Genomic DNA, 26,962 nt, shown 5'->3' on the forward strand with positions numbered 1-26,962 from the left:
CGCCGCTCCCAGCCCCGAGCCCCGGGCCCGGCCCTGCCCCAGGAAATCGGCCGTGCTGACGTGGGAAGGCGCTGCCTCGCTCCGCGCGCACCGTCCCGGGTTCTCGGGCTGCCGGGTTCCAGCACTTTTCCGACCGAATCAAATACAGTTTTCTAAATCATAATCTATGAGCAGATTAAAACCCTTCTCCTGTAGTCTCATGTAGTCTCCTATTCTGAATCCTATCCCTGCCCGGCATCGCAGCAGCAGCCCAAGGAGTGCAAAAAATATATATGGAAAATGCAGGCGCATCAGCAGGTAAAAAGCTGTATTTTACAGGGATTAGGCTAGTGAATGTTTTTGGGTTTTGTTGATTTTTTTTTTTTTTTTTTTTTTTCACTGAAACGCTTAGCATATTTTGGGCTCTAGGGAACTTCTGGTGTTAATAATAAGGAACTTCTAACATAGGAAACTTGACTGTGAAGACACCAGGCTACCACAGGGAGGTACACATAACTTCATTTCTCTGAGTGTTTGGAGCACAGTATATGCGTGTTTCCTTTAACCATGCCTTAATGCGCTGGTACTAAAACAGAAAACAGTCTGATGTGGCATAATCATCCAAAAATGGGAGAAGACTGTTCCATGTTTAATTGCATACAGCTTTTCATTCTCACCCTTAAATACAGCAAGGAAGGCTTGCTGTCAAAATAGTTGTTGGAGCTGATATGTGCTGTGGTGTTTTCATTAGTACAATGCTATTTATGAAATAGCATCTGGCTGAATTTTGACAGACGTTAAAATAGTATTTGGAAGATGTCCTTAGTATTTGGAACTTCCAGTTACCCAAAAATCCTAAATTCTCCAGAGCTTCTCACTCTGTCCTCATTTCTAAATGCCTTGATGAACTTCTCATTAAAAAGTAACTGTCTCATCAGAAAATATTTTCATTCTATGGTAAAGCATATAAAGGATATGAAGCACCTGAGTATTTTTATGGTTGTCCACAGGTTCAGCTTGGATGTTGGCAAAAGGAACTGCAGCATCCTTCAAGTCCTCCCCTGTGGCCGTCACCTCCTGACCAGAAATGTGCCAAGTAAGGAGATAGCCAGTGTTCTGCTAGCAGGAAAACATGAGTGATTTGTTACAGAAAATGGGGTGTAGAAGTTCCCTCCCCAGTCAACTCATATGACATAAGTAGGATCTACTGAAAGATTACACATTGCAAATTAAGGCTAGACAATTTTCTTTTAGGATTCTTTTAGTAAATGTGGACAGTAAGAAGGGTTGATCCTGCTTTAATAACAAGTCAATAATGTTTCTTCCACATGTACTGCTCAGTCTCTTCTTCCCCAAAGACAAAGTATTTATCATGCTCTTTGTTGGCAAAAGTCATTTGCCAGAGCATGAGTTACACAGGGGAAACACTGATTCCCTTTGGAAGCTGCCTCTTTCTTATCTCAGCCATTTAGACAAGTTGAAGTGCCCCAGCACCTGCCCCTGCTCTGTTCCATTATCTCATCAGTGTACTGAAGTGTGGCCTTGTTCTCTGTGAGCTGAGCACCCATGACTCCTGCTGGCTATCAGTGATTACATCCTGCAGCAAATCAAAGAATCACAGGATCCTCAAAACTTTTGCTGTCAGTACTTCTCTTTTTAAATTTTCTGTTTAGCTTCCTTACTACTCTCATAGCAGGAGAATCCCCTAATTTCACAGCTGATTCAGATAAGCATACAGTTCCCCTTGTTGGGAACTAAGTTCCTTGTTTCATGTATGCACTTTTTCACAAACAGATCCAGATGTGGACTGGCAAATAACTTATCTCTAAGTTGCTGTGGTGAATTAAATGAAAACAATACTTTTACCTGCTTTTTCCTTTCATGTTTTCATGCCCAGGATGCATAGATGACATTCTGTTGCTAACAAATGTCCAGAAAACAACTGAAAAGAGTGGTATCACAAGGCAAGATTTCCCTCCTGCCCAGAGGCCAGGGCCAATGAAGCTTTTGGCGTGCACATAACTCCTAAGCATAATGCAACAGGTAAGCCAATGTTACACACTGTGAGACAGTCATACTCCTAAAAGGACCACAAAGCTTGTCAAACATGAAAATACCTGAAATTCCCTTTTATTCTGCTGCGGTTTTCTTTCCTAAAAGTTAAATAGTATTTTAGTTATAGCACTTCTGTTACAAGGCAAATAACTCCACATAAAAAATAAAAATGTATTTACTCTCAAGAAGTTGAGACTGGTCTAACTTGTAATAATTGTAGTGACTTTGTCTTATAATGAATATGAGCATTCATGGTTCCTGAGTAAGTCCACATTTATTCTTGAAAAAAGGTAAATACGCAAGAAAAAGGAAGTCTATCATCACTAAGGAGGCAGAGGTGATACAGCTTGTGTCTGTGCCAGGCTCATGCTGTCATGTTTACAGAATTGCAGGAAACATGGATAAATAAAGCAGCATATCTGTACTGTGCTTTTGATTGAAGTGAGATCAGAGCTCCAAAATTAGAGTGGCTGAGAGCATACACTGCTTCTTTCCACAAAACAGATGATACCTATATAACTTAGATCAAAGTTACAAGATGCTTATATAGCTTGAGTTATAAGACATCAATATAACCTGATATATTTATATAACCTGATATATTTATATAACCTGATATCAATATAACCTAAATAATGACTTTTTATATATCTATATAACCTGAATCATAGCTTTTTATACCTGTATAACCTCAATCATAAATTGTACACCTCTATAACCTGATAAAAATATCTTTCTATACAATGCAATGGCTAGTATAAAGTTAACTATTTGCTTAATGCTGAATAGAAAAAAAAAAAAAAAGAAGAAAAAACTCACCAGGTGGATAGCTTTAGAGATAGATAAATATAGTAAAATGAGAAATTGACAAATGTGAAGTCAATTAGCCACAAAACAAAGAATTTAGGCCAGTTAAGACCAGACAGACCAAGGAACACTATAACTGTGCATGCTTCGCTGACAAAGTTGAGAAGTTCAGATGGGAAGAAGACCTTGGAAGCCTTCATCAAAGACCCCCCACAACCCGCAAATTGGGGAGGAGCAAGCACAGTGCAAAATCTAATAACCATGAGATCATACTATATAAATTAGCTCCTGTGTGTATGTGATATTGTTTTAGTGACACAGTAACACTAAGAAATACTTACTGTATAAATTTGGCGAGGGTGGGTGAGTTAGGTGGAGCTATCCCCCCCTCCACCAGCGCTGCAATAAACAAATTCCTGCTCCACAGACATTGGTCTATGGAGATTTATTTCCAGCATCACAGAAAGCAAAAATTACTGTCTCTTGTCTGATATCTTCTGACAAATAGGGATTCCATTAGAGATGAGCCCAAGAGTTTTTCAGAGCTCACACAGAACATCCATTGGTCTTTTCTTTCCAGAGCAATGGAACTACCGACAACTGCCCTCTCCATTCCTCTCCCACACAGTGTCAGCCCAAACCTGCATGCTGAGATGTGGCTAAACTGTTCCTTTCACTCCATTTTAACAAATGACTATCTATGACTGTCACTGCCAAGATAAGTACTGTCCCCCTGCTATTGCCTATTTACAGTACTTGCATATTCTATCACAGATTAATTCAAAGGCTGAATGGTTTTGGCCTACTATTATTTAAATTGTTTGGAGATGGGAAATGAGAAAAACTTTCCTAAGCTTTTTCTTTAACCAACAAACAGGCAAAGTATTTTTTCAAATGACTGTTTCTGATGCAGTCTGACCTGTCATTCTACATCCCCCTGCCTCTCAGTCACCACGAGGTCCATGAAGAACAATACAATGTTACATTCCCAGAATATACTCTTTCCTTCTATGCAAGCAAGTCAGCCAAACAATTACATGGGCTGTTTTAACTGCTGGCAATGTCTCATTTTCCAGCATTATTCTTTAAGCACTAGATGGTGCTCCATTCCTCTTGCCCATTCACCATTTGTGTTCCCCTCTCAAAATGGAAAAAGATACAAGCTGTGGATAAGCAGGGAATCTTAGCTGCAGTTTCTGATTCAGTAGGAAAGATCTTATTTAACTTCAGTTAACTGTTTCATCTAACACCAGTTGACTATATGACAACATCAATACATGAGTTTACTTTTTTTTTGCTGTTATTGCACTGCATTTTAGCAAGAACTCCTCACTATGAAAAAACAGCAATATACAATTCAGTGAATGGCAGCATTGATTTCTAGCTGGAAATCTGTAATCTGACTTGTGAAGACATCCAGGCCAGTTGGCAGTTGTGTAAAAGAGAAAGAGTCAAACTACACCCCTTATGAATAGAAAAGCGAGAATTACTTAACTGTGGCAAGAAGCTGAGCAATCCATATGCACACAGTCCTTGGCCTGTCAGCATCCATCTGGATCTCACCTGGCTGCTACAGGGCTTGGGAGGTATGCTGAAGAGGAAAAGCAGAATTTTGAGTACTGTTGTAGAGATTAAACGATTAATGGGTAAAAGATAAAACCAAAGCTAATAACACAATTAATAAAACACAATTATTTCAGCTGCATACAGTGTAACTTACTTTCATTTACATAGATGTTTTCTTTACATAAATGGATATACTTCCACGTCATACTTCGTTCCTTTGGAGAACCAAATATATACATACAGTGGGGACTTCCAGAAGCATCCAGTAAAAAGAAAACTTCTGTGACGCCTAAATTTACTAGGTGATACTAGGTGATGCTAAATAGCAGTCCTACAGCCCATTAGTGCCTTAAGTTGTGTTTACTTTCAGCACAACATTTTTGCTGAAAACTGGCCCAGCCAGTTTTCTCACCTGTCAATCACACTGTGGCCTTTTTCCTGACTTTCTAACTCATTTCCTGGGACACTGTAGCCTGGCTTACACCTTTCAATTGTATTAACTGCAGCCATGAAACTGCATTTCTTCAGTAGCTCTTAAACCTCCTTCTTTCCATGTACAGTAGTCGTGGACCACTTCCCTCCCTCCACTTACACTGTAATAGAAACCTCCTCAAAGAGAGAACAGCTCATAGGTGAAGCTTAGTGCTGATGTCAGATAATTGCAGTCATGGGAATATTGAGAAACTTTCACTGTCTTGTTCCAGTTGTTTTTCCAGGAATTGCAGGTAGGAACAAGCCCAGACAATGTGTGTGCCTCAGGGAATGGTTCTGCACTTACAGCTACAGTTCACACAGAGCCCCCACTGTTGTAATTCTTATCCAAACATGCTCTTCTTAGTTCTTACCATTTTATCTTCAGTTTGAATGTCCATCTCACTGAAAGCTGATTCCTCTCCCCAGTCTTTAGATATTTAACTGAGGCTTAATGCTGCAGTGGGAAATTCAGTATAATCCCCAGATGGAAGGTATATTGTGAGTGAGAAATCCATTCCCTCCAGTTTCCATCTAGTGTCAATGGGAAAGCAGCAGATAATAATGGAGAGCAAATCATTGCAGAGTCTGAACTTCAGCGGAATGAATTCCAGCCTAAATTCTTTGGACAGGAACTTCTCTTTTGATGTAGACCATGAAGTGCTTAACATACTTAGAGGTGTTAGCTAAAAGTTACATCAAACAGTGTGCCAGCTCTTTGCAAATAAGCTTTCTTCAAATCCTTTTAATTCTTGAATTCTTAACTGTATAACAAGTCTATTCATCACTTTTCAAGAAATGAACCAAATATTCTAGTAAAGGGTAATTGTATTTGTCGAAGATGAATGGGATTAAAAAACCCTTCAGATGGTTAACTGAAAGACACTTTTGTATTTTTAAAAATAGAAAAAGCTATAACAGATATAATCTGAACTAAAAATAGAGAGATTTAGCCAGACTATTTGGTCTAGAATCCAGGCTACATTTGTCACATAAAAACTATTTTGCAGGAAATCTCTATTGCTATTTGTTTCCGCTCAAGACAAACATTACCAGAGCAGCTTTTCCTGTGGTTTTCTGTTTTGGAACTCCTGGTTTTGGCTTTGTAGAAAGACAGGAAGCACATGGACAACTGAGGAAATACAGATTCAAGAGTAAGTCACAACATTTAAATCTGGAACCAAACTCATCCAAGTCCTGCCCCACTGAGGCAGAAACTCAATAGTAGTGTTATCTAAGAAAAGGTGAGGAGGAAATTATGCCCTCATATCTAGACAGCCCTCTCCTGTATCCAATGTTACCAGAATCATATATGCCAAATTTTAATTGTACTTGTCAGGAAACACTGTCCATGTGTGCTCAATCTGAGGAGTGTCAGTTTATACCACCAGCACTACATTCTCTTGCCTTTTGGGGTACTGAGGAAGGCTTCACAAAGGAGAGGGAATGGATACCATATTCAAAGCAATTAACAGCTCTAGCAATCGCTTTTGTTTGGAATCTTCTGAGGCCTTCACCAAGTTAACCTCAACCAGAACAGCTCCCCAGTCACAAGACTGATGTGTACTGACATGACCCAGTTATTTCCTGCATGCAGCCTGTACACACAGAAGCAGAGCCTTTGGAGGGAAAAGGGGTATTTCAAGTATTGTATTCTGCCAAGGAAGCAGAAAGGAGAGAGGGCTGGCAGAAGTGTGTTGGAGAAGGCTGTTGGAAGAACTGAAAATAAGGAGTAATGAGGACAACCAAGATGGCTTATTTACTGTCAGTGCACTGAGTGTCAATCCAGACTCTTCAGTCCCAAATGAGACACAATTCCTGAAGGAGGTTTTACCTGAGGAAAAAGGGTAGGATATGGGCAGTTCTTGTGGAGAGCTCTAATTCCAAGTGGATCAAGAGACCAGAAACATCTGTTAAGAATAAAACTAAGGGATCCACTGAACAATACAGCCTGACACGGAAGCAGAACCAGCTCTGGCCTGGCAGTTGTGGTACAATGTTTTGGCAGGGTAATTGTACCTAATTGTACAGGTACACAATTTGTACCTGTACTGTACAGGTTGTGCTGCTGTGGCTGCACTGCTGGGACTGAGGATACCCTCACCACCAAGGCTTTCTGGTAGTATTTTATACCAAGGTATGGTTTGAAAGCTGTTTCTCTGTTCAGACCTCCTCAAGGTATTGTTAGACACTTGTGATTACAGCTGAATAAACAAGCTTTCATAGAATAAGAACAGAAATAACACCCCAAACCGACCATTTTTTGGGACAAACTTAATTACACTTTATTACACTTAATTACACTAATCATAAAGCAGAGAAAATAATTGTACTTAAAGTGGAATAACTTTTTAACTAAGAAAAGACTCTTCCTCATAGTGTCAGACATTCTCCTGTGCTTTTTGGCAGACTTTGAATACAAACTATACATCTTGTTCTAGTTTAGAATACAACCCTTCAGAATAAAAACATCTGGAATCATGCACCCATGAAAAAAAATAGTGGGTGACACAGCAGTTTAGGCTCATCTTCCATAATCTATCTAAAATTTTGACAAAAATATCTTGTATCTTCTTGTGAACTTCAGAAAAGCTCTTTAAAAAATCTACTACTACTCTGCACTTTTGCATTTCAACTGGATTAAAGAGAGATGCAATGAAGAGAAATTGCTATCCTCCAGATCCCAAAGAAGTGTGAGCATTCCAGAAGCACATGGAGTATTTCCATTCTCTTGATTTGCTTACACTGACCATGTGAATTCCAAGAAGCATCAGGCCAAAATTCCATTCTCAGTGGTACTAGCATTTGAATTACAACTTTTTTTGTTTGTTTAAACAAGTCCTTTTCAGCAGCTCATTATGCCCATAGATAAAAGATGCAAACCAAACAACTGGTAAGTCCCTGCTATGCATCACAGACAATTGAAAATCACAACTGACAACAACCCCCTACACTTCTATTGTGAGCTAACAAAAAATCATTAAAGAAAGGATATAAATTGTTTCATGAGTTCAAAAAAGAAAAAAGAAAAGATAATGCAGGCAGCCAGCAACGCTACTCCAGTGTCAATGTTAGTAGAAAAATATAAAAGTAAGATGGTCTTAAATAGAAAGGAAATCCCATTCACAAAAATGAAATCACCTATGAAGCTTGATTTAAAACTATTGCCGGGATTTTCTTTTCCTCCTGCCCCTATAATGGCCTTCTAAAATAAAAAAAAATTAGAAATTGGCTACCTCAGCAGATGTGGAGGTGACTGAAGATTGTGCTTGGGGGTAGAACAAATCATTAGATGTCCAGGGAAATGCCCTTGACTCTTTTCTTTGGCAAACCCTTCATTTTCCTCCTTTTTAGTGAAATATAAAAAGAATTAAAGACCACAAAGAATCACATTTGTAGATTATTGGATCAGACATCAATTAAATAATTCCACCTGCTTTATCTCTTAGATAAATAGGATGAGGAAAGGTAGAAGGCTTTGTAGGGTTCCAAATTCAGGTCACTGAAACAAGCTTCCTGTGTTTCATCAGCATTCATAACCCCCTCACCTTCATTTTACTAAGTCAGGGTTTTTGCTAGGCTCTTCTCAGATAACAGACTCAATTTTCCCTGCATTGTTATTCTCCACACTACAAGAGAGGAACTGCAGAAACTGTGAGTGTTCTACCCCATCTCTGCTGAAGATATGAGTAAGAGTGAATCTTCAAAGGACACACTGATATTTTCAAAAGGATATAACAAATATGAGGTTTCTTCCCAGGAGGAGTTTGGGAAGAAATATGAAGACACTGTTCAGAGTATTTCCTCTGGCTTTACCAGAACTTATTCTGTGAAATGCTTACTCATAATGGCAAGGGCAGTGGCATTAGTAGGAAGTCTTTGTGTACAGAATGTCCTCATTTCAAGGAAGCAAATGAGAGGGAATGTTAGCTGAGTTCTGTACAGTTTTAAAGGAAATAAAAATAGAGTGAGAATTCTAATGCCTGTGTTCTTTATGAGAACTCCAGTGTTCTTTGTTTAGTGTAATAAAGCCTAGACTTTCAAACAAAATGTGTCAGACACAGATGAAATGGCTAAGCAAGTTTTTTTTTTTTGCATTTTTTATTACTCTCAGATTAGCTATTCATGTTTTAATAAGCTCTTCAAAATCAAAGGGACATACTAAAGACATTTACAATTCCTCTTCACTTATCTGTCATACAAAGTTTTAATGTTTTCTTCCATTTTACATACTCCCTCATAGAGAATGAGACAGTAAAAACACTTGCAGTAAATCTGTTTTCCATCTCTGCCTGCATATTAGTATTTCTTCAGAAACAGGTTAATTTATTATCTGCTGGTTTTCATTTTTTGTTTATGCATTCCATGCTTGAATAAAGCAAAATATTATTTAAGGACCTGATCTGAAGCCTGCCTGCTGAAGTGAGTAGGAGTCCTGTGGAGATCTCTCCCCCAAGGATACCTGCCTACTACAGAATTATCACAGTGAGAAAAAAACTCCTCTAAGCCAATCTGGCCGAGCATGTGGCATCAATAACCCACTGTTTCACTTGCTGAGTTACCTGGAATGAAAATACCTCAAAACACATTCACCTCCCTGGATATCAGTTATTCCCTCTGCTTTTTCAGTGAGAGGAGACAACTGGAAATGAAAAAGATACTGAGAATTAGTCACGTGGGACTAAGTCATTTCACTAGGAATATTTACAAGCAAATTCTGCAGAAAGCCAAATTTTAAAGACGTGTAGTAAGAAGGATTTGTGAATGCAAATTCTAATGCTATTGTCATTATGAGGATGTGTGAAATTACAACAGGGAATTTTTATATACTTCCTTATCATATTTGGTTCTAACATTAGAAGAACAATAGTCATTAAAATAGCCATACAAGAGATGAAAATTTTTAAACGTATGAAATGCCTCACTGAATTTCCTGGAATTGAATTTATTTCTGTGAACATATACATCAATTAACCTATTTGTTTAGGCAGAACAGTAACAGTCTTTCAGTTTCAAACTTCTTCTAGAGGGAATTCTCTCTGAATCTACAGCCTTTTGTATGCAGAACTTTTTATCTGTATAAAGAAAAAAAAATCATCATCATTTTCAGGAAACCCAAAATACCATTTTTGTTAAAATACCAATATGCTTTTTCCTCTCGGGGCCTACCAGTGCACAATGACAGTGGTCACAGCACCAAATCAGACAAAATTGAAGAGTTTGGACCACACTCTCAGGCACCTGGCATGGCTCTTAGGGTGGTCCTGGTCCTGTGCAGGGCCAGGAGCTGGACTCAGTGATCCTGATGGGTCTACTCAGCTTCTTCTGTGATCCTCTGATTCTATAAGCAGATGTCTACGTAAGAGTTGAAGTAAGCCTGAATATTAGATTGCTAATTAAAGGTTACTAATGATCCACATGAATTCACTATCTGTGAAGTGCTGCCTCCAGGGTGATGTGAGAAACAGCCCATAGCCATAACACCCATAACCAAGGGGATGAGAGGCCTACGAAAAAGCTGGATCTGACTTCTGGACAGATGAATACTTTCCCAGACTAAACTGTAATCCATTTCCATCAAGTAAATAGAGTTCTACATGAGGGACCAGACCAAAGTCTTCAATTACCACCCCTTCAACCAGCAGCTACCAATTCCCAGAGCTTTTGTCAGTGTGCAGAGCACAGATTGATCCCTATTGAATTGCCCAAGCTGTGATTAAGCCCACAGCAAGAAGTTGCCTTGCTCCTGGCAGGCTGCCACATCCACTGATTTCAGTGGAGAAAAGTTACAGTTAGAAAAGGAGGAGGCTGGCCTGGTGCCCACAACCCTCTTCAGCAGAGTTCAACCACTCTGCCCTACATTTGCAGGCACATCTGGCCCCAAGCTGCCTGAGCAGGAACTGGAGAGCAGGGTACAGATGATGCCTTGTGCTGCAGGGCTCATGAGCACGCACCAACAGCCACGGAGCCGGTACCTGCAGAATGGCACAAGCAGTCAGGCCTTTGTGCATGAAAACATCTGGCTCTGAGCAGCTCCTGACTGGGAAAGAGCAGAGGGAAGGGCTCATCTACATTGCAACTGCAGAGCACCCAGGGCTGGCACACCTGGGCTCCTCGCTGCTCCTGCCAATATGAGGCAAAGGGAAAGGAAAGTGGGGAATTTCACTTGGAGTTCAGATTGGAAAATGTCTTACAGACAAGGATGACAGAACTTAGAGTTAAATAAAGGCACTGTTATCTGAAATGCTGATGCTCTTTGAATTCTACCAAGAACAGTCTCCTCTTTCTCCCCACCGAAGAGAATGTGATAGTCACTCAGTGTCACTTAAATCTCTACAAGACACCCAAATCTGCAAAATCATACAGACAAAAGAGGAGAACATCTGCGCATGTGTTCTGTACTTCTGTCTCAGACACACATCTTCCTAAGGATATGAACAATGATAATTTTATTATCTTTAATGTCTTCCTCATCAAATTTCACTCCACTGTCTGACCCAGACAAGGTGTATTGGGCAATAACATTATAGACTCTTCTTAATCTTGCTGTTATTTCAGCCTGAATTGATTTACTGGGGATTCTGAGCTCACAAGCACAATATTTCCCATCCACAACAAAACCTCTACTTTATATTCTGTTATTTTAGAATATAATCTCAACCAATTCAAGTGTCTAGAATATGAGTTTTTTACAGTTTCAGCAGGAAAATCCCTGTTTAATTTTTAACGTACATTTCAATTTTCAGGGGCTTTACTAAAACATATTTTTATTGATAAGCTGTTGAGAAACACGAAACTTTCTTTGTAATTATGTACAGTTTTAAAATCAGTAATTAATCACAGTTTCATTTTTTTTGTTTGTGGCATCATAGATTCTATAGAGTATCCTGTATTTCAGGGACATTTAAACTGTTAAATGAAGTTATGAAGTTCTGACTCGCTATGGTGGTGTGGTGCCACCTAGTGAGGTTCCATCGTAAGTGCCTCTAAGATGCACAAGGAAATAAAAATTAGTCCTAGGGATAAAAAGAAAGGAGACTGTTCCTCTGTGACTGCAATAAATTGCAAGAGATTCCAACAGTGAGCCTGTTGACAAAGAAGAGCATGTGGTTATTGGTTAAGAGAAGAGCATTCAGCACATGAAGATTACATCAAAGGGCATGAGAGGGCACAAAGAACTGCAGCAAAACCTCAAGTACTTTCCCCAACACAGATCCAATTACAGACATGAGTTAATTCCACTGAAGTCAGCAGTTACTGGAGATTATTGTGGAAGTAATGCAAATCAGATTTTGGCCTGCAGGCTGTTGCAAATCTTGGCTTACAGTATTTCCTTAAAACAATGATCAATTATTATAACCAAGTTATTTCTTACTTTTTGATACTGTTTTATTTACTTTCACAACTCTTTGTTTTGTCCCCAAGATGCTTTAACTGTATATAAATGAGAGATCACACACACACAGCTGTTTTGATAGAGGCTTTAGGTAATGGTTTTCATTTTTCTTTGTCCATTTTTGAAAAAATATATTAATGTCTGTTTATATTTAACACTTTTCTGCAATTCAAAATGTATGTCCTCTGACTTTTGGGCCAAATCCAAAACTGTTTTAATCTAAACCTCTTTTACTGTTCCAGTTTCTTTCCACATGGCCTGATAGTTCTTTGAGAGTAAGGCTGGTTGAAGAAACACTTGCTAGAGAATCTGCTAGATTGTGCCAGTAATACAATTGCCAAAGTCCAGCAGGTTTGGTGCCTTGTGACAGGATTAAATTTGCATCCCACTGAACTACTCACTCAACAATCTTGCTGTAAGAAAACTGCCAGTCACAAGGCATCCAGCTACAGACAACTGTGCAAGCACCAATTCAAAGCTGTTCAGAAATCCATCCCTCACCTTTGCCATCAGGTGCTGGAAATACTCACCCACCACTAGGCAGAGCTGAAGGGCTGAGTGTACAGATCTTTCTCAAATGCCAGGAACACACAATGTTGCTCTGGTTTTTCTTACAGGACATGAATGTAAGTCAAAAAAATAAAGGCAGTTAGGACAGCTGCACACATTTGTATCTGCAATATTTTGCAAGAACACGTCTCTATGAACAGGAATATTTCTCCACAATGTGCTCCTCATTTATTTCTCTCTTTGTTACTCAGCTGAGGTGGATGATTCCAAGGTCAAACATGTGGCTGCAAGCTCACATGTCTCCTAAGGGCTTTCTGACATTTAGGTCAGGGAGGACCCAAGGAAACAACACACTGAGCACTTCCAAGGCCACTCATCCTTTAAGAGCGGAGTATGATATAACCCAAGAAGGACACACACTGTCAAGAAAACAGGAATTTTAGCTAATAACAATCATTACACACAGAGGAATGTTGATGCCAGAAGGAACTGACCTATATCATCAGCACCAGACCCTTTTTATCTGGATAATCTGATCCCAGATTTTGTAACCTAGTATTTTACAAATACATCCTAATCATATCTTCCTACACACCTCGTAAGGCTTCCAAGATTAAATGTCTGTCTTGAAAAAAATTTTTATAAAATTACGCTGATCCTTCAATTAAGAGGAAGTAACTTTAACATAATCTCTTTTAATGCCGATGTCTTGCAAATATTTTGAGTCAGCTGATACATCTAACTTAATCTGCTCAAAATGAACAACAGGCTTGAATCTCTTTTTACTCAATCAGAACTTAATTTGAGGATTGATTTCTGTTAATTTTAACTTGGATAAAGGAATTCAGGTTTTAATTTCTTTACCTAAACAGAAATCAGTAGGAGGAAGCATTAAAATGCTATAAACATCAATGAGCATGATAGCTCTAAGATATGTATTACAAATAAATGTAAAAATTACTGTCATTTTCACTGTGCAATCTTAGACATGTCTGTCCTGAATACTTTGAATAGCCAAAATTTCCACTGAAACTTTTAATGTACACACATACTGCTAGAGAAATATTTCTTCTTTATTCGTAGTGTGTAAATCTGAACAGCAAAGCTACCCTGCAAGCTCACCACACAGAAGAGTTTCTGAGGTAGACAGGCATCACCATCCCTACAGAAATTATAAACAGGTTAGATTCTCTACTTAACAGTTTTCTATATAACACATTTCATTCTTTGTAAGATTTAACTTTATAGTAATTGGAATAATGATCAGAAAGGAAATTAGTATGTGGTCAGCCTAAAGAGTCTCAAAGCACAACAGAATGCTTCAAAAGTTTTAATTGTAATGACCTTGATACAGAAGCCATGTAAGTGACAGAGCCCTTCTATTGACTGTTAGTACAATAATTAATACATATATGATTGTCTTCAGGTCCCAGTACCTAAACAATACTGGAGGTAAAAATTATTTAGAAAAAAAAAAAAAGAAGAAATAAGAAAAAAAAAGAAAAAAAAAGAAAAAAAAAAGAAAATAAGAGATCTAGCTGATTTCCAGCTGCAGAGGAAATAAAAAGATATAACTGCATTCATGCATTTTATGGGAGAGATTGCATAGCTTGTTTCAAAAGAAAATATCTTTTCATGTCCTTAATAGTAGTTCTGTGCTTCTTCAACTTCTTCATGAGTTACAGATGACCATGTTCCTCCATTCAAGAACATTATCTGCCCATAGAATGAGTAAAATGCAGGAGCCCCTTTGAGAATAAGGACACAGTTTTAACATTTATCTTGGGAAGAAAATAACACAGTTATCATATACAAAAGGCAAATATTTCAAGTTTTATAAGGACACAACAATCCATTGGTTGAAGGTAAGCACCAAACCCAGAAGTTGCCATTTTAGTGGCTGAAAGGCAAACCTGGGCTGTGGCTGTCTTCAACACTGGGAGCTTGATCTTGACTGCAGTTCTTTCACCTCAGGTATTTTCCATGCAAGATCCCAGCTGTACAACACAGTGATAGAGGCATCTCCTTATTTAAGGCCCGTGCTTTCTTTCAAATACTCTTGGAAAACACACCAAAGCTAATCTCTCAGTTTTTTGGTTTTGGGTTTTTTTCACTATTAAGAACAGTATTAAATATTCATAAATATAAAAACTCTGTGGAAATACCTTTAATAATATTCTGATTCTGACTGTTGAAAAAAAGGGGCAAAAAAAGAAATACCACACTCCAACAACCAACCATCTTCGCCAGAGTGCTTGGCCAGCAGAGAAGATAAAAATGTGTCTGTTCCAAATATCCTGTAGATCACATGATGCTTCTGTCTCTTTGTGGACCAGAATTCTTTCAGTACTTTCTGCTGAGTTCTAGGAAGCCCTCATTAGAGGGCAAAACTCCCTGGAGTGCCTGAGATTCAGAAAGGTTGGACTGGCAGAAACATCTTCAGATTCTTATGTGGAAAGTACTGCAAAAGAAAAAGATTAAGACATACAAACACATTTGTCACTATGCAAAAAATTTTTCTTTAAGCACAAAAAGGAAGGCACTATGTGAAAAAAAAATTTACTTTCTTCTTTCATGCTTCAAGAAGATTTAAATCTCATGGGAGAAAATTCTATCTTCTGAAAATGTTAGCTCAGGGGCCAAGCTCAATACTGGATTAAATCAGGTCTAAACTGCGCAATTTATTGGCTGTAGAGCTGATGCCTTGTGAAGGCTGAGCTATGTTGAGGTGTGTGTTTTTGATTGTAATTCGGTCCTAGTAGTCAGTTTTAGAACCCCTTATTTTGTATTGTTATAGCATATTTTATTACCAACGGATTGTTCCTTTCCCCCTGTGTTGTTGTGTCTTCCCTAGTTGTCCCTCTCCCCCAATTCGTTCCCTGTTCCTCCTCCCACTGAATGTCAATCCCTCCCCAAGCCTGCCCCTTTCTCTAGAAACTTCCCCATCAATTTTGTATCCTTCAAAACCTCATTGGTTTGTTGAAGTTATTCTCCTCCCCGTAATCCCCTATTGGTTTAAACATTGTATTCCCTGCCTTGTGTTCCACCCCCAGTTTCTCCCACTTGGTTAAAGATTGTATCCTCCCCATTTATAAGTTGATGTACACCTTTGTTTGGAGTCTTTCTGTCCCTGACCCTGCTGGGAATAAACTCCTTTGGAAAACATACAGAGACCTCTCCCTGTTCCTTGTCCCTGCCCTCAGCACAGTCCTATCCCCAGCGCAGCCCCACCCTGTGCCTAGAGCAGCTGTACCCTACAGCCGCACCCCGATTCCAAAGCTCTGCTGCTGGGGGCAGCCAGTCGGGCTGAAGAAATCCGGTACCACAGCAGATCTAGGCCAGAGGCTAGATGGAGCTAAAGAATAAAGTAGGGATTTACTAAAAGACCTCAACAGATCCACCTTGAGCAGTACAAAAGCCCAGCCAGGGCTACACTCAAGATGAACCAAAATGGACAACTGGTCATGAGGTCTCTCACTTTTATAAGTTCTGCTTCATTTGCATATTGGGGTTAATTGTCCAGTTATAGCTCTAGGTTATGGAGTCCCATCCTTCTTGTTTATCTCTCTTGAGTCCACATTGTTTGTGCTCTTGGGCCTGAAATTTGGGTGGTTATCCTTGGCCCCAACCTAGAGAAGGAATTGTGTTGTCTCCCCACTCTGTGACGAGAGCTCACCATCCTAATATGAAGCTCAGAACTACACACTAAAGTAGTACAGAATCTGAAAAGTATAAAAGATAAAACCTAGGGCATCAGAGCACAGCTGTGTTTCCCGACGGTACTTTTGCTATGGCACACTATTTGGGTCCTAAACAAGACAAATTAGGCAGGTAAAGTTTTTCTTGTTGGGCCAAAGAGATTCTGGTTGTTACCCTCTATTTGCTCTTTAATACAGGCAAGCAGCCTGGCTTAAAACTGCCACCAGGCTTCGGAAGAGCTCATGAGCATCTCAGCAGGACAGGGAGAGACAATTTAAAGAGGGTATGCTGAAACCTCACTGTCTATGGGCAGCAATCTGTTCAATGTCATGACAGTATCAACTGTTTTTCTTGACTGACTGAAAGAAGAAGAGATTATTATGTATTTTTGTATATAAATTCTGTAAGTCTATTGCCTACACTGAAAGAAAACCTTTTTGGAACATTTGAGAGGCTGCAGACTTTTTGGATGCACACTGTTCGGATTTTGTTTTACCAAAAGAATATTCCAACTTAATTACGGCTATTGGATTTGAATCAGAAATTCACTAAAGGAAGCTTGTGGCATGTATTTGGAGGAGATAAAATTTCATATTCAACATGGTGCCTAGGAACTTTGTCTCTAGGAGTTTATTCAATCTGGGTGACAGTAAAAGATATGCTGTATAGCAGCTTGGCACACCAGCCTAAGCACTGTGAGACAAAGCAGATAGTGATGCAAATAGTTTACTGGCACTAATGTTTTCTAAATAAAAGAATTATAAATATCTTGTTCACAATTCAAGAAATGTCTGGAGACTATATAAGCTGTTAAAAATTTAACTCCCATGCAGGTAATATCTGGAGCTAAAAATCCATCACATTGTATGTGAAAACATTTGAGGCATGATTCCCCAAAAAAATCCACCCAAATCCACCTAACTGGAAATCAATTTATCAGAAAAATTTCTGGTTTTATCAGAGTGTCATTTTGGCCTTTGAAGATTCAGCTAAGAAGCACCTAAAATACTCTGAAAAAATACTGACAAAAATTATTACCTTCCACTGTTTCTTTGCTAACCATCTCTTGCCAGTTAGGCACTAGCTCTAATATAAATCCTTAAGAACCAATTAATCTGCATGTTGGGACAGTCTTATGAGAGACACATTTCCTCTAAGGGAGCTTCCTTTACTTCAGCATTTGGTAGGACTGGGGTCACAAAATCAACCAGTGGCTAGGCAAAGGCCCACAACAGTTTCAGAAATGCTGCATTTCCAGTGTTTAATGTGTTCTTTCCCTGTGTGGTTCTGGCACTTCCCAGGTATTGCTAATGCCATATTCCTCTCAAACCCCTTACCTATTGTTACATCACGCTTCACCCTCAGGCATTCAAATCAGCTGAAACTTCCAGGATGATTTATAAAACAATTTCCTGTGGAAAACGTAACCAGTCTTGTAGAACAGAACACTTAGCAAGTGCCAGCTCAGTCTGCCACTGCTTCTATTAAACTACAAGCAGCTTCTTAATGATAACAGTTTTGAGTGAAATAAAACTATTGGGATCCAATTTTCTGAACTAGTAACTGTCATTATCATTTACAGCTTAGTTCAGCTTCTGGGATAACAGCCAACTGCATGGATGTGGTTAATGATTAACAGTGTTTTCTTCTAGTCTGGAAAAAAATTCCTCAATGACAGCAGTGCAAATCAAGCAACAGACTTTACTGCATCTTCATTTGCCTGACAGCAGCACAAAGCTGGCAAAGGCTATCTGTAGGAGATTAAACCTACACAGGGTCATTAAGTAAAGGTTTGAGAAAGGATTGATGAGTTAAGGAAAATAAGTCAATCTAGAGTGGATGAACTTCAGCTCATAGCAGGCCAAAGCCTGGATCATGGTGTCAAAGTTAATGCCTGCTGTGTATGTTAAGTAGGTGTGATAATGTGACAGCTTAAAAAAACCCCAACGTGTGCTTCATAACCCGAGTGCATATTGCTATTAGGATGTGGCCTTCAAAGGTTTTCCACAGAGTAAAGAAGATATTGCTCCTCAGCAACTTCAAATCTCATGCTGCTGGTGATGATCATTTGCAGCTGAATGAAAGTTCTCAACATTTGTCACAAGTCAGGTGAGCACTGGTCCCACATAAGAGAGCAGAGACCTGCTCACATTGCTTGAGCAGGTGATCTGCTATGGCTTCGTGCAGATCACCTGCTCAAGCAATGACAGAGCCAGGAATAAAACCTAACTGCCTTGAATCCTACTTTTCCCCCTTTTATGATATGAAGAGGTGGCTTTGGTGGGGACCAAAGGAAAAAAACTGAGTAAATCCTTTACTACGGATACAAAGCATCTGGGGCCTTGCAAGTTGTTCAGCATTTTCAGAAGGCTCTCATACCACATGCCAGGATGGTATTCTGGGATCAGACGTTCAGAAATACTGACTGCCCACGGCTTCACAGCAAAATCCCTGCAAACTGCAGTTAGCCAGCACCTGCAATTGCTCACTGGCAATCATTTTCAACGTGGCTATTACTTTCCTTCTTAGGTGTTCCATTTTCACAGTTGCTGAGCAGCTGGAAGTGTAAATCACTGGATTCTTTGGCTTCCTCGAATTTAAATTCTGGAATGCATTCAATTAGGCACAAAAAGTGGAGATAAGCAAAACCAAATGAAATTGTGACTGCCTCTGGATATTGATGGCTTGGTATTTCTTCCACACATCTGCTTAAGATTTCAAATGGCCAATTTATTTTAGATGAAAGCACGTTTTTATATCTTTTTGCAATAGTAAGAAGCTAGTTCAGTTTTCCACTGGCATACAGGGTCAGTGATCTGCTATTCAGACACTTCCTGTGCTTTGCATGCTCTGTAGTAGATTACCCAGTGAAGCTGCACAGCCCTGCCTGCCCTTTGGCTGCACACAGCCCAAGGCTATCATTTAAGACAACCATTACAGCTGAAAACTCAGAAGAAAATGAGAGGCTAGAGACAGAGCTGGAGATTAATTCACAAAGATGTAAGAAAGCTTTGTTTCAGTAAATGAATAGGTAATGCTTCCAAGACTGTAATGGCAGAAAGAACTGGGCTTTTTGTGGTGAGAGATCAGCTACAGAAATTGCATTCTTGTCCCACGTCACAAAGTCTGTCACATGTTGGCAGGCACTGGCTCCTGCCACTGCTTGTTAGGTTCAGTCTCAGTCAGACTTTGGTGAACCTATTGTGGCATTAAACTTCAATGAATCCCATTCCGAAAGTCAAATCTCTCTTTAGAATGCAGTATTTACCCAGCATTTAAAAAATTAGAATGAGCTCCTCAGAACATGAAGTTCAGTATTAACAAGTATGCCAGTCTGCGATGCAGTGCACACAGGAAAAATAGAACTAACAATGTCCTACAAAAATAAAATACCTTTACAGACAAAATGAACAGTAAACCACAGTAAGGCAGAGGTATCAAATCTTGCATGTAAATCGGTTAGATAAAAGTAGTCTTATGACCCCGGCACTTTCTTTTCCTGCGGCTGTTAAAATTAAAACAGAAACCAAACTAGAAACCTACACATTCTCAACTCTGAGGCTTTTTTCCATCACCCTCTCATTTTCCAATATAGCTTCAAAGACACTTGTTGCTGAACCGTAAGAAACATCAGATTCTTCAGAGGATTTCTAATATTTTCTTTAGATATATTTCCAGCTAAGAAATTGTTTTCTTTGTACTGCTATCCCCACAGAAGCTGCTTTTATATAGAAACTGCCTGGTCAGAGGCTCTAAACCAGTGTTTTGGTTAGGAGGTGGAAGGAGACCCTTCTATATATCACCAGGAGGTCTTAGGCTTGAGTACTTCAGAGATGAATCCCATGACCCAGCTAAACTCCTGAACCTGAACGAAGGAGCAAGTTACAATTCCTCTGGAAGTCAGGGATGCCAAACACCTACCCTAAATATGCACATTGCCATCTTAAACCTGAAGAAGATGTCTTGTCACAGACACAGATCCAAGAACATGTGTTTAAACTGAGCAGCTGGACATTCAGTCTTTCAATACTTGGTAGCCTCATTCTTTGATTTTATTTGTGCTCTCCAATTTCTCTTACCTAATCTATAATACACATCTCACTTCATCCCACTTTATACTCATCATCTTGCCCTGCTGAATACCCAGCACTCAGTGATTTTCACTCATTTCCTCATCTTCCCAAAACATCACCTAACTGGAAAAGAAAAATAATTGTGACAGTCATTCCAATGGCTACACTGGCAAACATTCCTCTCTGCAACTTGCTCGGGAAACAACTGGACTGGACAGCATCCTCAGCTTGGAATCCTCAGTCAGCAGTTTGCAAGCCTCTATAACACAGCAGTAAAGTCAGTCATGGCACAGGAAACTTCTGAGACTTCTACTTCTGAAGCTTCTACTGAATCTTCAGATCTGCCTTCAATTCTTTACATTTGATCACTGTTCTCTACCAGATTTGTAGGAGCAGCACAGCCTTCTGATTGATTAAAATAAACCCCACCTGATCCCAGCAGCTTCTACAAGGATAGCAATATAAAGAATATGTTTTCTTAGCTGGAAGTATCTGTAAACAAAATATTAGAATACCTACTGAGCTGAGCCTCACCATAATGATGATACATATCTTGTTCTAAAGGGGTTTCTGTTGATACACTTGATTAGTCAAGGAATACCTGAAATGTATCAAAGACATTCACATTGAATGTCTCCCCTCCAGAAGCTGATGTTTCTCAAGGTTCACTAGAATCACATGCTCCTGCTTGATTGTTGAATCGCTTTTAACCTCTTTCCTCAGAAGTTTCATTCGTGAAAGAAATACTGTTCTCTGTTCTGCAGGACTCTTTACACTTCTTCAAAAACCACCTTCACAGCAAAGAGATCAACGTATTTCTATGTATATTTGTAACATGTATACAATATTTAGACACCTTCCTATGCGGACAGCTGGGATCCTTGCTATAGGCTTAATCCTTGCTATAGGCTGAATTTGAGCTCATAATGGATCTAAATATTTTCCTGAACTGCACAAAGACAGGTGGAGGAGCAGGAAAGGTGATTATTAAAAGTCATTGAGCTCTTCGTCTTAAATTAGGAGAGAACTGGGATATGCCCTGGAAAAGTAAATTGAGTTAGGTAAGAAGCCATCCCCTAGTCAGTTCTCTAGTAATACTTACGTCTGACACTTCTTGTATTAGACTGCACAGTGATATCCTAAAACATACCTGCAAGTATGCAAGAGACTCTGTTTTTCTTAAAATAATACCTGAGAAAGTCTGGTGCCTTGGAAATCATGTTTTCAAAATCTGCAAATCCTAATTTCCCATCACCATCCATGTCAGCTTCTTCTATCACCTTCTCACAAACCAGAGTAATTTCCTCTGCTGTCAGCTCTTCCCGGGTCAGCTTATTGAGGGTTTTTTCCAAGTCTGCTTTACAAATGAAGTTATCTGTGTTAAAATCTAAACAATAGAAGAACCAAAGATCACCAAGTGTACCACTCATTTACTCCAAACATGAAAAGCACACCAGAGCCCCTCCACACATTACCATAAATCTTAAAGGCATAGATTGCTTTCAGCTCTCGGGGAGCCATTTCACTGAGCACGGAGAACATATCCACAAAGTCATTGAAGCTCAGGCTCCCCTCTCCATCTTCTGAGAAAGACTCCACAATCCTTTCTTTGAAGGGATTCTCCTGTGAAAGACATACATAGACTGGTATTTGGAACATGAAAAAACCTGCAGATTCCCTGAGAATTAATATTTAATTGCATAGTTGGCTTCTTAAAGACATGTTTTACTTTTTTTTTTTCCCAAAAATGCATCAAAAAACTTACATTTATATGCTTTATCATGAAGTTTCAGCAGTCCTTGCTGCTGCATAGCACCACTTCTGGCCTTTTATTTTCACTGACACATGTCAATGTCCAACCTGTGGTTGGATTGACTAAAAATTCCAGAGATTTAAATGAAATGTAATCACCACTGGAGATGATTCTGAAACCTTAGAATAAGACAATATTCTAAAATCATAAACACATGAGCAAGCATAAGAAAAACTGCTTTTTCACTATGAAATCCAAAACAAATGTTTTTACGGAAAAAAACCCATTGTCTTTATCAGAGCTATACAAAACCCCAACACCACACAATTTGTAGCTGTATCAATAAAACTTGGAAAATCAATTCAATTCAGTTGAATATGAACAGAACACAAACATCACTTGGGCTGTAAGCAGCATCTCATTAAAGCTGTACTACAGATCTTATCTGAAGCCAACTTACTGATTAACATACTGATCCATAAATATATACAGCTGTGGTGGTGGCATATCAGGTTCACTATTTTTAATATGCATGCAGCATTTTGTTTGGCTTTTAAAGAAGCAGTACTGTGAAAGCTCAGAAGTTCAATCATATCTCCATTTAATTTCTTTTTTTCCCTGTAAATTTAATTACCTAACAGGTATTCATAAACCATCCTATTATTTTAAATGAAATTTCAAGAACTAGCTATATTTGAGAGACAACCAGAAAATGTTGTTTTTCAGTTTACTTGACTTCTTTCTTGATAATTCACACATAGAACGTAAGCATCTATAGAAGGCATTTTTGGCATAACTGTGGTGACTAAAAAAGTAATGACCAGGAACAAGGCTGTTTTTATGGACAGATGAAGTAGGGACCACAGAGCCTTAGGCTCAAATGACAGCCCATTAAAGTAGTCAATACTAAATACAAATTCTCCTGCAGGGTTGGATGACTGAAGGAATCCACAACTGGGAACGGGCCTACAGATTTCAAAGGATAGGAGATTAATGAGTTCACTGTTAGATGAAAACAAAGCCAGGCCAGATAAAACCAAATTAAATAGAATAGAAATAGGGATTCCTGAAAATAAAAAGCAGCCTCAAAAAGCAAAAGGGTCACATCTCTCCAGGGCATGAGAATGAAAAATAACACCCCAGACCCAGGCAGATGGCTGAGAGAACCTCACTGTAAAAGGATATGAAGTGATCACTCATGTCTCATGAATGAGATGTGTTCAGCAGGTGTGCATCTGTGGGTACTCAGGTTAAAGTATCTCCCTGCAAATATTTTTGAAATACACATTTACCTGTTTGTGGGATTTACCTGTGGTTATACACATATACCTGTTTGTGGGATATGCACACAGACATGCAGGGAAGAACAATTGGTTCTATTGTTTCAAACTGACAGTTTATAAATAAGCCAAAGTAAGATTCATTTGGGCTGAAATGTATGAAAAGGCCCACTTTCTTCCTAAAAGCACACCAAAAAATAGTGTGTGATATGTTTAATAATTGAGAATGCCAAACATCAGAATGGACATCAAAACATGTTAGAATTTATTTTTCATTTCTAAAATGCTGTATAGCTTCCTTTGGAACAAACCTGATGAGAAGTAAGTGTCATGGTAACAGTAGTAAACTGACATCTTAGAGGCAGCATTGGGTAACAAACCAGGAGCAGAGAGATGCAAACATCCCTATCAGCAGTGAATATCAAGCCCGGGACTTTGTGCTTTAGAAAGGCTGGGGCAGGATCTCACTGACTCAATAAGCATATTGCTGTTGCATAAGATGAGTTATTTATTTGGTATGTCAGAGGTCTTGAAAATACAGATGAATTAAGAACGAATTAAATGAACCTAAGCATACTTAAGTAACTCTTTGCCAAATGGATCTCTAAAACCAAAATGAAAAATAAAGTCTTTCCTCATATTGATTTCTTTCCTTTAACTTTCTCATATTATGTGTCTTCAGGCAGTATATCTGTGGCTTACACAATGGAAAGTATTAGTTTACCTTCACAGATACTTTTCACATCCTTTCTGTAATTTCATTACCTCTACTCTAAAGAGCACAGATTAGGGTTCCATCATATTTAAGGGAAGAGCCATGAGGAAGGGAATAAAAGGGAAAATTATATTGTTTTTTCCTCGATTGCTTTCCCATAAGCACTAATTGTTGAAAAAAAGATTCCTTTTAAAACTAGAAACTTACACTTGTCTTAAAAAGCTTTTTCTGTAGTCTCATGATAAAAATGAGAGGGGAGACAGGAACAATAAAGAATTGCTATAACGGAAAACCAACTCTGCTCTTTTGCAGATTGATGCTGTTGCTGTAGGGGCTTGAGAGAATCCCAAATGTGCAATCCATCTTTCCAAGGAACGCTTCTTTTACTCAGATAATTCTGTGCATTTTAAATCTCACACAGCATCTATTCAAACATTCAGATCTTTAACAGTTTACAATAAAACACAACCATTAGTTTTCTAACTATTTGAGGGTTTACTCCTGGCATTGCAGCTAAGTCACCAGTTATATTCTTCTGTCCTCTAGTTTCCATCTCAGACTCTAGGAAAGTACTCTGGTGGCCTTTTGCCTTATCTGTTTTGTAGTTTGAAGAATTAATTTCAAGCATCCAATCCTATTCCCACAGGCTGACCGCATTTTGGAGATAAGAGGTTGCAAGTAAGTTCAAAGATAGGTCAAGTTAATTAAGGCTGAGATACCAGAGAGTCATTACAAAATGCTGCTTAATTTTCATATTCACAGAAACACAATGATGACTTTCCCTTTTGTATTTGAATGTAAGTCCCCACTGACCTTTAGAGAATATATTTAAAAGCACAAAGCATTCTATTTTTCAGACTGTTGCAAGTCAGAATCCTTTTGGATGCTTTATCAGGACTTTTTCAGCAATGGTATAAATTAGCCTCAAATTTCAGGAGTTATTCCAAAACAGAGGGGAAAAAAATTGCTATCAGACAAACATTAATATAAAAGTAGCTAAATTGTTCATTACCAAAGCTCCACAGGAAAGACTGGTGCTTCAGAAGGGAAGCATAATAAGTGCAACAGCAAATTGTCCCTGGAGCAGAAAAAAGCAAGTTTCTTTGCCAGGTTTTTTTCTTAATTTTCTTCTTCCTCAAAATCAATAGCTTGGGTTTTATGTGTCTATGATTATATTAATGTCATCAAACTTCTCTGCAGTGCCTGCAGGGTACTATTTAAGAAATTCCTGCAGAAACCAGGGCTAAGACAGAGCTAAATTGGTACATTTATGTCTTAACGGAAAAGACCAATTTGTTCTGTCAGAAAGCAGAAACATATGAAGTTCAACAATGACTCTCTACTGAAGTCACAACAACAAAAAACCAAAGATTCAAGCTGTATACAGAATTGCTTAAATATTACAGAACCTACCAGCACCTCATGGGAAGGTACAGCATTGTGACAAGAACTGATTCCTAACAGTGACAGGGAAGTGTACAGACAAGGCTGCAGGGGAGGTGAAGGCCTGGGGTTTGATGCAGAGAAAACAGCCCTCGCCTATACTTGATAAAGAGACTTCAGAGAAGCAAGGAGAGTGGTCAGAGTAAAGTTTTGCTCCTCTGAAGGGAGTAAAACATCCCATCATAACAAGGAACAGCTAACAGAATGCAGCAAGGGTGCTGAGATGAGCTGGAGGCAAAAATCGGCCAGAGCAGCGCTGGGGCTTGGGAAGATCATCCTGCTCTGGCATTACCCATTGCCCTTTACAGGGAAAGCCCAGGTGTCATTGCCCAATGCACAGAAAGCTCTGAACCTGAAGAATCACTGAAATCACATTTAAAACCTCATCCTATTAATATTGTGGAAAGTATTTTTATTTTGAAGCAACTTGCTTGCATGCACTTTTAAACTTACTACAAATAGGGTGCTGACATTGGTTCTGAAATGTGAGATGGAGTCCCCATTCCCTGTGTGTCCTTGCTGGCTCCTGGCTGATTCCTGTGCCTGCTGCCCATCCTGTTTCAGCAGTGGATTTATGAACTACCTACCTCCCTAGTGAGGCTTACGGCAAGGCCTGCAAGGTTCAGTGAAGTTCCTGTGTGAGCCAAAACGCAGGAACCCACAGACTGTAAAGTGACTGAAACAAAAATGCTTCCCCTCCAGTAGCCCTTTGCTGCCCAGCTCTGGAGAGAAGGATTGCTCTGCACTGCAGTGCCCACAGAGAGCCCACAATCTAGGAAAGAGGCAATCTGGGATGTGGGTATGGACACCCACCACTGCTACCAACACCACAGGGGTCTCTGACACCAACTTACATTCCCATCTGCAGCTCTGTGGCAATGACAGTGATAATGTGACCAAAATCAGTTTTAATTTAAAAAAGTATCACTTTTGCTTTCTCCCTGGTCCCACACTGAGCAATCCATATAATGGCTACAGTTTTGCTATGTTAATTACTGCCATGTCACAGGTGTCCGGATGCCCCAAAGTTAATTTATTAGACTGGTGCCAGTGTAACAAAGATTGCGAAAATTAGAGAACAGAGACTGCAATGAAAGTGATGGAGTAAAGTAGCTCTGTTAACTTCAGTGTAATGGTAGACCTAATCAACTGAAAGTACCTTCCCCTTCTTTATTTATTTATTTCTTGTCCCAACTTTCAACTTTTCAGAATCAG

At 39.1% G+C, this 26,962-nt stretch overlaps 1 protein-coding gene and 1 long non-coding RNA gene across 3 annotated transcripts in view; one reads left to right on the forward strand and one right to left on the reverse strand.

Annotated features, from left to right (window-relative positions):
- The first annotated feature begins 33 nt into the window (after positions 1 to 33).
- LOC108963303 (uncharacterized) lies at positions 34 to 4,546 on the forward strand. Its single transcript, XR_001991994.3, has 4 exons — positions 34 to 297; positions 990 to 1,075; positions 1,877 to 2,022; positions 3,422 to 4,546. It is a non-coding gene; the product is annotated as an uncharacterized LOC108963303 (long non-coding RNA).
- A 7,216-nt stretch (positions 4,547 to 11,762) lies between these two features.
- CIB2 (calcium and integrin binding family member 2) overlaps positions 11,763 to 26,962 on the reverse strand; it is a 40,514-nt gene continuing 25,314 nt past the window's right edge. The window contains exons 4-6 of one of the 2 annotated variants that reach the window (XM_030228551.2): positions 22,032 to 22,179; positions 21,748 to 21,943; positions 11,763 to 15,245 (exon numbers count right to left, since the gene is read on the reverse strand). In XM_030228551.2, coding sequence (XP_030084411.1) covers positions 15,224 to 15,245; positions 21,748 to 21,943; positions 22,032 to 22,179 — 366 coding nt within the window. In that variant the 3' untranslated portion in view covers positions 11,763 to 15,223. The remainder of the gene's footprint in view (positions 15,246 to 21,747; positions 21,944 to 22,031; positions 22,180 to 26,962) is intronic. The other variant, XM_050978727.1, reaches the window with a different exon arrangement.

This window comes from Serinus canaria, chromosome 10, assembly GCF_022539315.1.
Source record: "Serinus canaria isolate serCan28SL12 chromosome 10, serCan2020, whole genome shotgun sequence".
NCBI lineage: Eukaryota > Metazoa > Chordata > Aves > Passeriformes > Fringillidae > Serinus > Serinus canaria.